The sequence below is a fragment of the Bombina bombina genome, chromosome 1 (assembly GCF_027579735.1).
Source record: "Bombina bombina isolate aBomBom1 chromosome 1, aBomBom1.pri, whole genome shotgun sequence".
NCBI lineage: Eukaryota > Metazoa > Chordata > Amphibia > Anura > Bombinatoridae > Bombina > Bombina bombina.
The window spans coordinates 254,547,849-254,566,810 of NC_069499.1; the positions used below are offsets into that span (position 1 = coordinate 254,547,849).

Below are 18,962 nucleotides of genomic sequence, written 5' to 3' on the forward strand. Positions count from 1 at the left end.
AACTAAGTTTAAACTCCATGGCGGAGCAACCGCTTTAAACACAGGCTTAATCCTGGCCAAAGCCTGACAAAAAGCCTGAACGTCTGGAACTTCTGACAGACGTTTGTGTAGAAGGATGGACAAAGCTGAGATTTGTCCCTTTAACGAACTAGCGGATAAACCCTTTTCTAAACCTTCTTGTAGAAAGGACAATATCGTAGGAATCCTAACCTTACTCCATGAGTAACTCTTGGATTCGCACCAATGCAAGTATTTGCGCCATATTTTATGGTAAATTTTCCTGGTAACAGGCTTCCTAGCCTGTATCAAGGTATCAATCACTGACTCCGAAAATCCACGCTTTGATAGAATCAAGCGTTCAATCTCCATGCAGTCAGCCTCAGAGAAATTAGATTTGGATGTTTGAAGGGACCCTGCACCAGAAGGTCCTGTCTCAGAGGTAGAGACCATGGTGGACAGGACGACATGTCCACTAGGTCTGCATACCAGGTCCAGGCGCTATTAGAATCACTGATGCTCTCTCCTGTTTGATCCTGGCAATCAATCGAGGAAGCATCGGGAAGGGTGGAAACACATAAGCCATGTTGAAGACCCAAGGTGCTGTCAGAGCATCTATCAGAACCGCTCCCGGGTCTCTGGACCTGGATCTGTAATAAGGAAGTTTGGCGTTCTGGCGAGACGCCATGAGATCCAGATCTGGTCTGCCCCAACGCCGAAGAATTTGGGCAAAGACCTCCGGATGAAGTTCCCACTCCCCCGGATGAAAGGTCTGGCGACTTAGATAATCCGCTTCCCAGTTCTCCACGCCTGGGATGTGGATCGCTGATAGGTGGCAAGAGTGAGACTCTGCCCAGCGCATTATCTTTGAGACTTCCATCATTGCTAGGGAACTCCTTGTCCCTCCCTGATGGTTGATGTAAGCCACAGTCGTGATGTTGTCCGACTGGAACCTGATGAACCTCAGAGTTGCTAACTGAGGCCAAGCCAGAAGGGCATTGAAAACTGCTCTTAATTCCAGAATATTTATGGGAAGGAGACTCTCCTCCTGAGTCCAAGATCCCTGAGTCTTCAGGGAATTCCAGACAGCGCCCCAACCTATCAGGCTGGCGTCTGTTGTTACAATTGTCCAATCTGGCCTGCTGAAAGGCATCCCCTTGGATAGATGTGGCCGAGAGAGCCACCATAGAAGAGAGTTTCTGGTCTCTTGATCCAGATTCAGCATAGGGGACAAATCTGAGTAGTCCCCATTCCACTGACTTAGCATGCACAATTGCAGTGGTCTGAGATGTAGGCGTGCAAAGGGTACTATGTCCATTGCCGCTACCATTAAGCCGATTACCTCCATGCATTGAGCCACTGACGGGCGTGGAATGGAATGAAGGACCCGGCAAGCATTTAGAAGTTTTGTTAACCTGACCTCTGTCAGATAAATCTTTATTTCTACAGAATCTATAAGAGTCCCTAAGAAGGGAACTCTTGTGAGTGGCAATAGAGAACTCTTTTCCTCGTTCACTTTCCACCCATGTGACCTTAGAAATGCCAGTACTAACTCTGTATGAGACTTGGCAGTTTGGAAACTTGACGCTTGTATCAGAATGTCGTCTAGGTACGGAGCTACCGATATTCCTCGTGGTCTTAGTACCGCCAGAAGAGACCCCAGAACCTTTGTGAAGATTCTTGGAGCAGTAGCTAACCCGAAGGGAAGAGCTACAAACTGGTAGTGCCTGTCTAGAAAGGCAAACCTTAGGTACCGGTAATGATCTTTGTGAATCGGTATGTGAAGGTAGGCATTTTTTAAATCCACTGTGGTCATGTACTGACCCTTTTGGATCATGGGTAAGATTGTCCGAATAGTTTCCATTTTGAACGATGGAACTCTTAGGAATTTGTTTAGGATCTTTAAATCCAATATTTGGTCTGAAGGTTCCTTCTTTCTTGGGAACCACAAACAGATTTGAGTAAACAACCTTGAAAGATGAAATCTCCCTTTTGGAGGAGAAGCTTTGAAGTCCAGAAGATATCCCTGAGATATGATCTCTAACGCCCAGGGATCCTGGACATCTCTTGCCCAAGCCTGGGCAAAGAGAGAAAGTCTGCCCCCTACTAGATCCGTTTCCGGATTGGGGGCCCTCACTTCATGCTGTCTTAGGGGCAGCAGCAGGTTTTCTGGCCTGCTTGCCCTTGTTCCAGGTCTGGTTAGGTTTCCAGCCCTGTCTGTAGCGAGCAACAGTTCCTTCCTGTTTTGGAGCGGAGGAAGTTGATGCTGCTCCTGCCTTGAAGTTACGAAAGGCACGAAAATTAGACTGTCTAGCCCTTGGTTTGGCTCTGTCTTGAGGCAGGGCATGGCCCTTACCTCCAGTAATGTCAGCGATAATTTCTTTCAAACCGGGCCCGAATAATGTTTGCCCTTTGAAAGGTATGTTAAGCAATTTAGATTTAGAAGTCACATCGGCTGACCAGGATTTTAGCCACAGCGCTCTGCGCGCCTGAATGGCGAATCCGGAATTCTTAGCCGTAAGCTTAGTTAGATGTACTACGGCATCAGAAATAAATGAATTAGCTAGCTTAAGGGCTTTAAGCTTGTTTGTAATCTCATCCAATGGAGCTGTTTCAAGGGTCTCCTCCAGAGACTCAAACCAGAATGCCGCCGCCGCGACCGGCGCAATGCATGCAAGGGGTTGTAATATAAAACCTTGTTGAACAAACATTTTCTTAAGGAAACCCTCTAACTTTTTATCCATTGGATCTGAAAAAGCACAGCTATCCTCCACCGGGATAGTGGTACGCTTAGCTAAAGTAGAAACTGCTCCCTCCACCTTAGGGACCGTCTGCCATAAGTCCCGTGTGGTGGCGTCTATTGGAAACATTTTTCTGAATATAGGAGGGGGTGAGAAAGGCACACCGGGTCTATCCCACTCCTTGTTAACAATTTCAGTAAGTCTTTTAGGTATAGGAAAAACGTCAGTACACGTTGGTACCGCAAAATATTTATCCAACCTACATATTTTCTCTGGGATTGCAACCGTGTTACAATCATTCAGAGCCGCTAACACCTCCCCTAGTAACACACGGAGGTTCTCAAGCTTAAATTTGAAATTTGAAATGCCTGAATCCAGTTTATTTGGATCAGATCCGTCACCCACAGAATGAAGCTCTCCGTCTTCATGTTCTGCAAATTGTGACGCAGTATCAGACATGGCCCTAGTATTATCAGCGCACTCTGTTCTCACCCCAGAGTGGTCTCATTTACCCCTGAGTTCTGGCAATTTAGATAAAACTTCAGTCATAACATTAGCCATGTCTTGCAAAGTGATTTGTAATGGCCGCCCTGATGTACTTGGCGTTACAATATCACGCACCTCCTGAGCGGGAGATGCAGGTACTGACACGTGAGGCAAGTTAGTCGGCATAACTTCCCCCTCGTTGTCTGGTGAATTTTTCTTAACATGTACAGATTGGCTTTTATTTAAAGTAGCATCAATGCAATTAGTACATAAATTTCTATTGGGCTCCACATTGGCTTTAGAACATATTGCACAAAGAGATTCCTCTGTGTCAGACATGTTTAACAAACTAGCAATTAGACTAGCAAGCTTGGAAAATACTTTTCAAATGAATTTACAAGCAATATAAAAAACGTCACTGTGCCTCTAAGAAGCACACAAAAAACTGTCACAGTTGAAATAACAATGAACCGGATTAGTTATAGCAATCAGTTTTTCACATGAAATGCATAAATTTAGCAAAGGATTGCACCCATTAGCAAATGGATTATTAACTCCTTAATACCAAAAAAAAAAACCGGATAATAAAATATATAACGTTTTTATCACAGTCAAAGCACAGTCTCACAGGTCTGCTGTGAGTGATTACCTCCCTCAAACTAGCTTTGGAGACCCCTGAGCTCTGTAGAGACGTCCTGGATCATGCAGAGAGAATAAGGAAGGCTGTGACTGAATTTTTAATGCGTAGTAAAAGCGCCAAAATAGGTCCCTCCCACTCATAATACAACAGTGGGGAAGCTCAGTAAACTGATTTTATTCAAAATAAACGAAAGCCAAGTGGAAAATAATGCCCCTAAAATTTTTCACCAAGTACCTCAGAGAAAAAAACGATTAACCTGCCAGTAAACGTTTTAATATGAATATATGAAATGATATTAAAAGCCTGTTGCTAGTCGCTCTCACTGCAGAAAGGCTATAAGTTATATGTATACAGTATTTTCTTAGTGAAGTGCCATTCCCCAGAAATACCTCAGTGCCAACATACATACATAACAGCCTGATACCAGTTGCTACTACTGCATTTAAGGCTGTACTTACATTATATCGGTATTAGCAGTATTTTCTCAGTCAATTCCATTCCTTAGAAAATAATATACTGCAACATACCTCTTTGCAGGTGAACCCTGCCTGCTGTCCCCTGTTCTGAAGTTACCTCACTCCTCAGAATGGCCGAGAACAGCAAATGGATCTTAGTTACGTCCGCTAAGATCATATACAAACTCAGGTAGATTCTTCTTCTAAAACTGCCTGAGAAAAAACAACACACTCCGGTGCCGTTTAAAACAACAAACTTTTGAGAGGACCGCATCTCCCTGCCAACACAACTACCTAAAAGTGAGTCCGGGAGCTTGTATACAGCCCGTAGACAGCAGCCATAACTGAGACCCCTGACCACGTGGACCAGCGCTGCAACTCATAATGGAGAGCGCTCACTGGATCTTATTTGCCATTCGCAAACTCCTGGACTCTTACCAACACGAGTTCACAGCCACTTTAAACACTACGCCTGGTCTTGCGGCTGACAATGAGACCTTCACAGTAAAATGTTTTCATACCACTGTCGCCGTAGGAGCTAGTGGAGCCGACTCAGAACCCCAACACTTACCGCGCACTTCTGATACCAATAGGAGAGTGGATAGCAGCTCAGCATGTCAAGGACTTGAACAGAGGCTAGAAGAGCATACAACAAGGCAAGCTAAGGCAGGTTTGTTGGAGCTTGATAGTGGAGGGAAACCCAGAGCTGCGGGCATGGCAGTGACGTTGGGGTCCGGGATCTCGGATCCAGCTCTCGGGCCTCTTACAGTAACCCTAACAGCGATGACTATTCAAGACCCGCATACCATTGTTGGAGCACATCCTGCAGGACTGTCCGGGGAGCTGATATCACAAAGGGTAAGAATTCCCCAGAAGACAAGCCCGCTGAGACATAGATCCCTACAAGGACTATTTATGAACGCTCACCTAATATCCTTGCTAAAATGGTCTCCAATAGCTGGTCGGCTATGGAGCTTGCTCCCAACATGCACACCAGTCGGCTGTGGAGATCGGTTGCTCCAGTTTGAGGGGAGCTGGAGGGACTCTCCTCATCACTCTAAAACCGGAGTAGGATAATTTGCCCGCAGCCCCAGTGCCCATGACAGGTGAGGTGTTAGCGGTTGCAGGGGCATCTCTATGAACTTGAGCTATACGATACTTCACTTTGTCATGGCTATGGAGTGGGTCCTCGCTTACAATTGGGACTGCTCTTAGAACTCTATCTACTCATGCTGACTGTATTACTGCATCCTATTTAAGTTGCAAGGCATAGAACTTACTATCTTCCAATGTCTCCAAGGTTCTACATCTGACAAATAGTAGCTCCCCATAAAATTTTGTACATAGTTTAGAGTTGGCTAACTTTTGGCTTCATAGTTGTTTGCAGCCCCTCAAACAACCTAGTTATCTTGCTCACTCCCCATGAAGCTCACATGTTGGCTAAAGCTATAGCTGCATCAGATATTTTGACCTGCTACAGTTATGCTTTTATGGTGATCATACACATATTGGTATTACAGCATAAGGTGATTGATCTATATGTCTATAGGGAATTACTGTAATTTAACCATACAACTATATGTCTATGTGATATTCGAGATAGTTATTGTTAAGGATAGATAACACTTATTTTTGAATTAGCATATAGCACTATCTGTCTTGTTTGTAACATTTCGCACAGTGAAGATAGACCTTTATTGATACAGGTTCATGGTTCAGATAGTTTGTTTTCCCGCCAGATGCCTTGTGCTCCCAATGTTACTCACATTGTTCCTATACTTACTATATATTCAAGCTCTTAGTTAGCATGCATATGTTTTCACTCTCTTTGTATATGTTGTGTGCCCTAATTCTGTACAAACCTGTTTTTGATATTATATTCTGCATATGGTTAATTGAATTCCCTCACTGTACTGGCTCCCTAGGCGCATAACTAACTATTTAGTTGGCAAATGTAAAGCTGTATTATAACCGCCCTTGTATTGCCCTGATGCACCCTATCTGACTTGCATGCAGAGCACCCATATCATCTATTGCCAGATAGTCATAAGACCTTACTGTATCTCCCATTGATATTGTCTCTGACTTTGCTATGATAAATAGAGATTACTGTGTTATTCCCTTTGACATGGTTACCTAGTATATACATCTCTAGATGTTCTCCTGCCGATGGGCATAGGGCCCGTGCCCAGGCGACAGGATGCATACCTATTTTTTGGTTTTTCTAAAAGTTTATGAGACTGTGGTTATTATTTACTGTGCCTGCCTTCTTAATATACCCTAAGGGATAACTAGTTTGAGCAGAAGACAACTTTACAGCCTTATATAAGCACATTAAAATACTAGTCAGGTTTCTCAATGCAGGCTGGTCCTGTACCACCAACAGCAAAAATGGTCTCCCGTGAGTCTCCCTATATAGACTAATAGTCTAGCAACATTTCAACATTAGTATTTAGAGGCATCATACCATAATTGTCCTTGCCCCTCACTACAAGCATAGAACTTATTATTATCCTTGAACATAAGCTGTTTCTCATACTATATCTAAGTAACAACCTCCCCCCCCCACTTATGCCTAATATACCTCCTTGATCTGGAGGTCGAATTAAGCGGTTAATCTTGCCTATACCGCATCCTAAAAATTTTTATTTCATAAGTTATAACTATACATTACCTGTTGTTCCCATTGTGAAATATACTGTAACCCTGACTGCTATATATGTATATCTATATAATAAACTAATCTAAGATTACAGGTCTTGCAGGGACCGTTACAGTAACTTAAATTCCCCTCTCTAGAATGTATTACACGTTTTTCAAAGCACAATAGTTGCCTATAATATCAGGTGAGGGAACAGACTTTGTTTAGCCCATGTTAAAAAGAAAAAGAGGTTTCAGCATTCTGTATAGCATATATTATAATGCGAATCTTGTATATCTATAATGTAATCATTGAATTGTATTGTACCATTTTAAGTTTGACTTATGACATGTTACTCAAAATAAGCTGTAATGTTTCGCATAACCTCAATAAAAATCTATTTAAAAAAAAAAAAAAAAAAAAAAAAACAACAAACTTTTGATTGAAGAAATAAAAACTAAATTTAATAACCACACTCCTCTCACACATCCTATCTATTAGTTAGGTGCAAGAGAATGACTGGGTATGACGTAGAGGGGAGGAGCTATATAGCAGCTCTGCTTGGGTGATCCTCTTGCACTTCCTGTTAGGGAGGAGTTATAATCCCATAAGTAATGGATGACCCGTGGACTGACTACACTTAACAGGAGAAAGATATTGCAGAAATCTGACCCTTTAGAGTACTGACCAATAAACCCTTCTCCAGGCCATCCTGAAGAAAAGACAAATTACGGAGAATCCTCACCCGGCTCAAGGAAAACCCCTTAGATTCGCACCAATAAAGATATTTACGCCATATCTTATGGTAAATTTTGCGAGTAACAGGTTTGCGAATAACAGGTTTGAGAGCCTGGAGCATAGTTTTGATGACCGCTTCAGAAAAACCACGTGTAGCTAGAACTAGGCGTTCAATCTCCAAGCAGTCAGCTTCAGAGAATCTAGTTTTGGATGGAGGAAAGGACCCTAAATTAGAAGGTCCTTCCTCAGAGGTAACCTCCAAGTAGGTGGAGATGACATCCGTACCAGATCAGCGAACCAGATCCTGCAAGGGCAAGCAGGAGCTATTAGAATCACAGACGCTCTCTTCTGTTTGATAAGAGCAATGACTCGTGTAAGAAGAGCAAACGGCGGAAATAGGTATGCTAGACCAAAATTCCAAGGAACCGCAAGAGCATCTATCAGAGTGGCCTGAGGATCTCTTGATCTTAATCTGTACTTTGGAAGCTTGCCGTTTTGACGAGACGTCATCAGATCCAACTCCGGAACCCCCCAACTGAGGGTTATCCTTGAGAACACTCCCGGATGGAGAGCCCACTCCCCGGGATGAAAGGTCTGTCTGCTTGGGAAATCTGCCTCCCAATTGTCCACTCCTGGAATGTGGATGGCAGATCGTGAGCTTCTATATGTCTCTTTTGGAATTGGAAACCTATAAAGACAATTTTGGAATAACAAGAGGAAGTGCGAGCTTTAAACCTCAATCTGTCTTTTACCCGACTAAGTCTCGGGGAGGTGTTTTGGAGGCGTTTCATCATCGAGTTGAGACGGACCTCAGGAGTTTGCACAGCCTTTTGTCAACCAAAAAAACTCAATCAAATCTTACTTTCAAACAGAGAAGCATTGAAAACTCTCATAGAGAGAGAACAAGTGGTTTACAGACAGGCAGACAAAGGAGGAAATATTGTGGTGATGTGGATGAATGAGTATATTAAGGAAGCTAAGCGACAGAGGATAATCAGGTGTACTGCAGATTGTCTAGCAACCCCACAAGTGTCTTCCAGGGGCTTGTGTATCATATTTTGGATGATGGTAGGGAGGAGGGTTACATTGATGAACCTACCTTTGATTTTTTGTATGTTTTGGACCATGTGGTTTCAATTCTTCACCATCTTCCTAAGATACACAAGTCCCTGGAGAACATTAGAGGAAGACCAATAGTCTCAGGAATTGGGTCTCTCTTGGAAAAACTGTCAACATGGGTTGATTCTTTGTTACAACCATTATTTAAGTTGATTTTCAGTTATATAAGAGACACCAAACATTTGAGACTTTTGGATGAGGAGGTTTGGCAAAAAGGTTTTTATTGGCTGATGGGAGATGTCGTGGGATTGTATTCTGCAATCCCACATGACAAAGGAGTAACAGCAGTTAGATTTTTCCTTGACAGATTCACTAATTTTGATGACAATTTTAAAGACTGTGATAAGCGTTATAACCTTCCTTCTCAACCACAATTATTTTCTGTTTAATGGGGAATACTATCTCCAGAGACGTGGGACAGCGATGGGGGCAAAATTTGCCCCATCTTACGCCAACCTATTTATGGGTTGGTGGGAGCTGTCTCACGTCTATGGGGATAGGAACCAATTTGAATTTCATATGTATTTTCGATATGTTTGAGATATTTATATTATACAGTATACGATTTTGTGCATGGGTATTTTTGCTATTCTTAGACAAGAATGTACACTTAAATGTTTAACATTGGAGAAGTGTAAACAAATGCAATTGCGTATGCGTATATATATATATATATATATATAAAAACATATTTTGATATATTGAGGTAAAAGAATTTCTGAAAGTATAAAACTTTGCACTCGTAAGGAATAGTTTTGTTAAAAGCATTTGAGTTCACTTTTTAGTCATATATTTTAATGCATTAAGGAAGTTATAAGGGTTATTCACCTATGAGGGAGTGAAAGGGTGTATGCGTGTTTTCTACCAATGACCGACAGACGTTTCCAATCAGTACAAACAGGTGCCTATAAAAGGCTAAAGTATGAGTTAATACTTAGGTATCTGATGACAGCTTAGGCCGAAACGCCTTATACCGTTTGTTCTGTACTTGCAAGTATAATTTTATTGTTTTTTTACCTGCTGCTAAATTAATAAATGCTTATTAGTGCTTTCCTGGGCTCAGCTTTTTTTCTGTTTTTGAATCGTGCGCTTCCGCCCACTGCAGAATTCGAGTCACCACCTTAATGGCCAAGGAATGCCAAGACCCTCCCTGGAGGTTGATGTAAGTCACTCAGGTGATATTGTCCGACTAGAATCTGATAAACCAGACTAAAGTTAATTAAGGCAAAGCTGTCAAGGCATTGAAGATTGCTCTCAATCCTAGGATGTTTATGGGAAGAGAGGACTCTTCCCGAGACCACAGGCCCCGAGCCTTCAGAGAACCCCAAACAGCTCCCCAGCCTGACAGGCTGGCATCCGTAGTCACAATCACTCAGGACAGTCTCAGGAAACAAGTTCCCCCGAGATAGATTTTCCTGGGAAATCCACCATGAAAGAGAGTCTCGATAGGGGACCGAGATTTTTACCTGTGATAAATCTGAATGATCTCAGTTCCATTGATGGAGCATGCAAAGCTGCAGTGGTCGCAAATGGAACAGAGCAAAAGGAATGATGTCCATAGAAGCCACCATCAGACCAATCACCTCCATGCATTGAGCCACTGATGGACGAAAGGCAGACTGGACGGAGAGGCAAGAAGCCAGAAGTTTGGATTTTCTGACGTCCGTCAGGAAAATCTTCATGGACAGAGAATCTATAATTGGCCCTAGGAAAATTACTCTTGTAGATGGAACTAGAGAACTCTTTTCCCGATTCACTTTCCATCCGTGTGAACGTAGAATAGACAACAACACCTCTGAATGAGATTTTGCTAGTTGCAAAGAGGATACCTGAACCAAGATGTCCTCTAGATAAGGCGCCACCGCAATTCCCTCGGCTCTGATCACTGCCAATAGAGCTCCCAGAACCTTTGTGAATATTTTGGGAGCTGTGGCAAGACCAAACGGAAGAGCAATAAACTGGAAATGCTTGTCCAGAAAGGCAAACCTTAGGAAATGGTAATGATCGCTGTGAATGGGAACGTGTAAGTACACGTCCTTCAGGTCTATGGTCGTCATAAACTGACCTTCCTGAACCAATGGAAGAATGGAATGAATAGTTTCCATCTTGAAGGACAGAACCCTTAGGAATTTGTTGAGGCACTTGAGATCTAGGATTGGTCGAAAAGTTCCCTCCTTTTTGGGAACCACAAATAGATTTGAATAGAATCCAAGACCCTGTTCTTCTAGACGGGACTGGTACGATAACTCCCAGGGAGGATAGGTCCTTTACGCAATTTAAGAAGCCCTCCCTCTTTTAAAGATAGTTTGAGGTTTGAGGATAGTCTTGATAGGAGAAATCTGCCCCTTGGAGAGCAAGACTTGAATCCTATTTTGTAACCCTGGGATATACTATGTCCACAGCCCATGAATCTGGGACATTGCATATCCAAGCCTGTCGAAAAAGAGAAAGCCTGCCCCCCACCTGATCCAAAATTGGATTGGGGCAGACCCTTCATGCTGATTTAGAGTCAGCAGAAGGTTTCTTGTTTTGATTTCCCTTGTTCCAGGGCTGGATGGATTTCCAAGAGGACCTTGATTGGTCCGGGTTGGATGAAGAAGAGGAGGACTTCTGTCCCTTAAAATTCTGAAAGGAACGAAAATTAGAAGTCTGACAACCCTTAGGTCTATTCTTCCTGTAATGGAGGTAGGAAAGATCCTTTTCCACACTTAATCTCTGAAATGACATCCATCAGACCAGGTCCATACAAAGATTTACCATTATAGGGCAAAGCAAAAAGTTTGGCCTTTAAAGAAGCTGACCAATATTTTAACCACAGAGCTCTGCAAGCTAAAACAGTGAAGCTAGATATCTTAGCTCCCAGTCTAATTACCTACATATTGGCAACACAGATAAAGGTATTGGCCTTGATCCTGTCTTGGATCTCCTCTACAGTAGTCTCTTCTGAAATCAGATCAGACAGGGCATCACACCAATAAGATGCTGTTCCCGCAACCATGGCAATACTTGCCACAGGTTGCCACTGTTAACCCTGATGGACATACATCTTTTTTAAATAAGCCTCCAGCTTTTTATCTATAGGATACTTAAAAGAACAACTATCCTCTATAGGAATGGTAGTTCTCTTTGCTAGAGTAGAAATAGCACTACCTTAGGAATGGTGCACCACAAGTCTCGAATAGAGTCAGCAACAGGAAACATCTTTTTAAAAACAGGGGAAGGACCCCTGGCTTATCCCATTCCTGTGATATAACTTCTGAAATTTTCCCAGGAACAGGAAAAACATCAGAAGGAGGAGAATCAAACTCTATCCAGCTTAGAAGACGTCTTAGGGTTGGCAGGAACCGAAGGTTCAGAGTCATCCAAAGTAACTAGAACAGATTCTGAAGATTTCACCGCCAAGGAGTCCGTCTGAAATTTCACCTTCAGAAGCTACCGAAGGATTTTCCTCATCAGACAATTGAGAAAGGTTGACCAGCGCAGATTTAGAGGGGTCAGAAACCTTATTAAGGTCAAATGTTTAGATTTTCTCTTAAGGTTACCTGAAGAAGGGAAAGCTGACAAAGCCGCTGTTACTGCAGAGGTAATCTGAGCGTCAAAAACCCCAGGTAAATAAACACCCCTAGGAGGTTGGGAGGACAGAGAAGGCTATTAGAATCACTGACGTTCTCTCGTTTGATACGAGCAATGACTCGTGGAGGGAGAACAAACAGAGGAAACAGGTATGCCAGCCTGAAATCCCAAGGGACCGCCAGAGCATTCTATGAGAGCGGCCTGTGGCTCTCTTGACCTTGAACCGTACCTTGAAAGCTTGGCATTCTGCCGATACGCTATCAGATCCAACTCCTGCACCCCTCATTTGAGGGTTAAGAGGAGAACACCTCCAGAATAAAAAATCTGTCTGCTCAGGAATTCCGCTTCCCAGTTGTTCACTCCTGGAATGTGGATGGCAGATAGACAGCAAATGTGAGCTTCTGCCCTCTGAACAATCCGAGCCACCTCCTTCATGATTAAGGAACTCCAAATCCCTCCCTGGTGGTTGATGTAAGCCCCTGAGGTGATATTGTCCGACTGAAACCAGATAAACTGGGCTAAGGACAACTGAAGTTGATCCATAAGAACCTTGAAAATGGCTCCGACTCCAGAAGTTTATGAGGACAGCAGACTGCTTTTGAGTACATAGTCCTTGCGCCTCTAAAGGGTCACAGACTGCTCCTAGATCTATCTCTGAGACAGAACTGAAATGACCCCATTCCATTGGAAGAGCATGTATAACAGAAGAGCCTTCAATGGAGACAAGAAAAGAGAAATACAGCGAGAGGTCAGAGGGAAGAAAAAAACTTTAATAAATAGGTCCCTAAAAGACTACCCTTGTAGTTGGAACAAGGGAACTCTCTTCCAGATTCCCATTCCACCCGAGGGAATGTAAAAAGACAACAAGATCTCAGTATGCTTGTTGAAAGATGACGCCTGAACCAATAAGTCCAAAAAGAGTGTCACAGCCACAAACTGAAAAGTCTAGAAAAGAGGAACTCAGGAACTTATGATAATTCCTGAGAAAAGGGACATGAAAGAAAGTATCCATCAGGTCTATGGTCGTTTTCAAAACCAGACGCCCACAGCGGGACTCAATCTCCCAACCTAAGGGGCGTTAGGCGGTTATGACAGCCACACAGCTACTCTAGTTGACCCCATGTAGTTTCCATTTTGAAGGATAGCATCCTGAGAAGAATTGTTGAGATACTTCAGGTCTAAAATAGGCCGAAAAGTTCCCATATTCTTTGGGAATCACGAAAAGATTTAAATAGATCTTAGGCCCTGTTCCTATACAGGAACTAGAACTATCCTGAATACATAAGAAAGTCTCTCTTTAACTGGACTGCAGAAAAATCTATAGGTAACACCGAGATACCATGTCCACAACTCCAATCTGGGACATCTAGTATCCAGGTTTGATAAAACAGATAAAAGTCTGTCCCTAAAAGCCACCTGTCATGCCCATATGGGGTCTTGAACTCTGGTCTCTCATGTTGCATCTCAGTGACTTAACACTGAGCCACCAGAGGGCTTCCTGATCAGGGACAAACCCTACATGCTGAGTTAAACTCAGCTGCTTATATTTTCGATTGCTTTCCCTAGATCCAAGACCATTCGGTTGCCCAAGAAGACTTGGACTGTTCCTGCTTGGAATAGGAAGATTTCCTTTGAAACTATGAAGGACACGAAAATACTCTGACGTCCTATAGGTCTGACTTACTTATCTTGTGATAGGAAAAACCCTTTTTCCACCCGAGATATCAGAAGTTATATCTGCTAGACCAGGTCCAAACAAGGTCTTACCCTTGTAGGGAGCACCATAAGCTTTGACTTAGAGGAACATGCAATGACCAAGATCCTCAGAAAAAAGGAATTGGCTACCTTGAGAGCCTTAATGCGGTCTTGGAACTTCTCCAACGTAGTCTATACCAAAACTGAATCAGACAAGACGTTGTACCAATAAGATGCCACACTTGACACAGGGGCAATACAAACTGCAGGTTGTCATTGATCTTCAAATAAACCACCAGCTTTGTCCTTAAAAGAGCATCTATCCTCCAAAGGGGTAGAACTCTTAGCCAGTGTAGGCACCGTGCACCTGAATCTTTAATGGAGGCAGTGACAGGAAAAGACTTTTTAATAACAGGGGGCGGGGAAATAGGTATCCCTGGCTTCTCCCATTCCCGTGCAATAATCCCTGATGTACGTTCAGGAACAGAAAACACTTTCACAGAGAAAGGAACATTGAAGTAACTATTAAGTTAACTAGATTACTTAACGTTGACGACGACAGACGTATCGAAGTCGCCCAGGAAAGCATAACCTCCTATAACAATACACAAAGGTGATCAGGCTTAAATCTGAAGAATACAACTTCAGCATCAGATGAAGGAATTATACTGTCCGAATCTGAGACTTCGCCCTCAGAGCTACCAACACATCCTCCTCATCAGGCTTATAAGCAAGGGTAACCTATGCAGCCATAGATAGGACAGACACCTACTATCTGAGACTTTTAAATTCCTCTTACATGTTCGCTTAACATAGGAAAGTAAACAGAAAATGCTGCAGATACCGCAGAAGATACCTGTGCATCAAAATCCGTATGCAATTAAATTCCTCCAGGAGATTGAGAGGAAACGCAGGGCACTATATGTGGAGCCATTAAGGTTTGGGACCTTAGAGGAGAAGCTGTGGCAATGTAGTTGCGCTTTATTTGTCATAAGTGCCTGCTTCCCAAAAAAACAAAACTAATAGCAGGCTGTTAGTTTCAAACAGGGACCCTGACACTGCAAACAAAACCGCCACTCCTTCCCAGTAGGAGAAGGAATCGGGGTTATGGAGGCAAGCCCAGTATGAGGAGAAAATGGCGCCGCTCCGTAAAGGAGAAGGCAGAGCCATAACATCTTTAAAGAAAATAGGCGTGCAGTCTCTTACTCCAGCGCTCGAAAAAAAACTTATACAGCAGTGAACAAAACTAAAATTCCTTCCAAAGAAATACCTGTTTGCGAGTCCAGGATGGTATTTATACCAAAAAAACCTCTAGCAGTCCCACATGAAAAGATTGACAAGACAGCACCACTCTGTATATTACTTAGAGTGGTAGGTCTCGAGTTGGGTAAAAAGAAAACGCAACCGTTAATAAGCTGCTTCCCGATCTCTCAAAACAGTCTACGGTCCAGAGAGCCGCATAACTAATAAGGGACTATCTTTTCAAAGGGAATTAAAATAAGGGCAAATACCTTATTCTCAACCAAGTTAACCCTTTAATAAGCCTCCATTAAAGAGGTAACCAGCAGTCTCTCTCACACACACACACATATATATATATATATATATATATATATAGTGCCTACACCCTGCCCTTATGACATCCTTGCTAAGGATATACTGTGTCCCAATGAATATTGCAGGACAAATTTTCAAAGTGCCAGTCTCCCACAAGCAGTTATAGAAGACAAAAAAGCACTTACCTGCATCTAGCCGTCCGGCAGGACGACAGCTTACTAGGTATGAGAGGATGCTGCTCCTCATAGAGACCAGTAGGTAAAAGAAAGAAACAGAGTAAACCTACTCTGGCTTTCTATACCATGGGCAGCAAATATGTTAGGAACTTGTAAGGTGGGCCTTGCTGCGTTTTCCTAACTGCTTTAAAGCCACCACTGCCCTACTGAAGAGGCTAACGTGGAGTACAGCTAGACCCAATCTTGAGAGGAAAGGTCAGAGCAAGCCTACTCTGGTTTTCAAAATAATAAAATCTTGATTGAAGTGAAATCTTCTTTAGACACCAAAACTTCACCTCCTCCTTGCACCGAAGGCAAAGAGAATGACTGGGGATTGTGGCAAGGGAAGTAACATATTAAAGCTTTGCTGTGGTGCTCTTTGCCTCCTGCTGGCCAGGAGTGATATTCCCAACAATAAGTGATGATTCCGTGGACTTACTGTATCTTAGGAAAGAAACAGCATAGTCTTTACTTCTGTAATGTTCATCCTGTGGGTCCCTTTTTCTGTAGCCTAGTGTTGCATATGATCCAGCATAAACCAGTAAGCATAGTGTAATAGTGTGCTGGAAATTAAGCCTTTTGTTTTTAACATTGAGTGGCCTAGTTTACCTACAATGGAAAACTAGAATGATAATCATATTATTGTTCCATGCGAGATCTGCAATATGTTTGCTTATGGGGCCTTGCATTTCTTCCATTCTAGTGGTTTTAGCACATCTTAGTCTTTTTTCCCTGCTTACATGCTACTGGGATTTGTGTTTGGACTGGTGAATTACAAATATTCATATTTAAGGGTTCTTTATGCAATTTCATTTTATGTATAGTGGATTTCTTCTTTTATATATTTTCATGTAATTTACTTTCACTAGGAAAGATCAAGTACATGTTTGCTTTGTCATTTATACATTTTATAAACTTCTACAAGTAAAGCACTCCATAAAATAACTGATAAGGCCTCTTGCACTAAGCTGTATTTAGTAGTCCTTACCATTATGGTTTTAAGTCGTTTAACTTCATCTTCTTGTGTGCGATATGATTCCAGCTCCTGTTGTACTGCCTCAGCCACTTCAGGAAAGGGACTGAGAAGACAAAAACACAAAATAAATTAGAACAGTTTAATTAAAGAAGTGCTCTCAAACACTGACATCCATCAAGTCAATATTTAGTCAATATTTAGAAGGAAAAATCAGGTAGGAGTCTAGCAATGGGAAAAATGATGACAAGTAAAGGCATGGCATGGCAAGAGAAGATACAGCAACATTTAGAAATATAGGGTGCAGATGTGTTTAAACAGCTCTTATCTTTTCTCATGCAAAAACAGTGTTTTGATAGTGCTCTTTCACATGCATAATAACATTATTAGTAAAATTCTAAACAAACTAGATTCTCAATATTTACATAGCTGAGATCCCAGTCATTCTTTAATTAAATAAACCGCTCTAAACTAAGCTGTGTCTTTCCTTTATTATACTCCTATTTATGCCCTACTGCCCAGACAATCCAGGTACTGCCCCATCTAGCTTGCACCTGCCCCCCAGATATTTTTTTTAGATAATATAAAATGGCATCTTTAAGAAAGGCAAAAACTTCACTGCGTCCATTCTTATAAAATTTAAATTATGGTTACCAGATAATTTTCTTTTCTTCTGAGTCCTCAGCTGCATTCATTACTTTTGGGAAATACAGAACCTGGCCACCAGGAGGCGGCAAAGACACCACAGCCAGAGGCTTAAATACCTCCCCCACTTCCCTCATCCCCCAGTCATTCTGCTAAGGGAACAAGGAACAGTAGGAGAAATATCAGGGTGAAAAAAATGTGCCAGAAGAACAAAAAATTAAGGCAAAAACACGGGCGGCAGCTGTGGACTCTCCCCGTCAGAAGTAAAGAAAATTATCTGGTAAGCATAATTTAAGTTTTTCTTCTTAAACGGGGAGAGTCCACAGCTGCACTCATTACTTTTGGGAAATCAATACCCAAGCTTATAGAGGACACTGAATGCAAACGGGCGGGAACAAAAAGTTGGCCCATTCTGATGGCACCACAGCCTGACACAACCCGGACTCCCGATAAAAAACTACTTCAACAGAAGCAGAAGAACAAAAGTATGGAAAGCGAACAAGGCAACTGCCCATCAACGAGAACCATAACAATCCCAGTTAGAGATCACTCTAAATGTAGGACTCCACTGAGCACAAAAATCCTGCTCATTAGAAGCACACAAACAAAAAACCTCTCCATGAACAATGGTAAGGGAAACAAAAGACTCCCACACCACCTTCTCCCTAACTGAAAGAAGGGAAGAATCAGATAAGGTCAGAAAGAACCTCCAGAAAACAAACCCTGAAGATTCAAGGACAAAACAGAGAGAGAAGCCTCTGCCATAACTCGAAAAAAAGCGGCTACCAGGCTGCAAGAGGACAAGGTCCCGTATAAAACACTTTAACGACGGAGGAGAGCAATACATGGATCCAAAAGGAACCAAAGGAAAGCCTTAACCTGACCAAAGTCCCAGAAGGCACAAAAGGAAGAACAAGACTACCTTACCAAAGACAGCTAAATAGCACAGAGAAACTGAACACCGTAGTTCATAAAATCCCTGGAAGCAGAACAGAAACGGAATAGTAACATCCATTTATGCCACAAACGAAAGCCGCAGGCTTCCATCAGTAGGCAGTCCAACTGAACGTCCAAACATGGTAATTAGCCAAACAGGACATCCCTGGAAAGGACAAGAGAAACTCCTCCCCTACGAGAAGACGGGGTAAGGAAGAACCAACTACAAGCCTCCCAACCTAAGTAAGGGTCCTACGGGAGACAAGATACGTGGTCGATGCCCAAACAGAGCAGTCAGAATACCTGACCCCTACTCCGATCTAACAGTCCTAACACCGAAGCGACTGGCAATGTCTAAAGGACCAGAGAGATTAAAAAAAATCACACCATCGATAAAGCCCACAGATCATTAATGAATCTCCAACCACTAGTTCTCAAGGAAAAGAAACCCTAAGAAGGCACAGACACCCAGAGACGAACTCGGGATCCAGGATACCTATCCTCGTTACCCCTCAGAAACCCGAAGGGAGGGTACACTGCAGCAAGAAAAA

General features: G+C 42.6%; 1 protein-coding gene across 1 annotated transcript in view; it reads right to left on the minus strand.

The window, feature by feature from the left end:
• SCFD1 (sec1 family domain containing 1) overlaps positions 1-18,962 on the minus strand; it is a 393,314-nt gene that overhangs the window by 243,185 nt on the left and 131,167 nt on the right. The window contains exon 12 of the mRNA XM_053697938.1: positions 16,846-16,936. Within this exon, the coding sequence (XP_053553913.1) occupies positions 16,846-16,936 (91 nt within the window). The remainder of the gene's footprint in view (positions 1-16,845; positions 16,937-18,962) is intronic.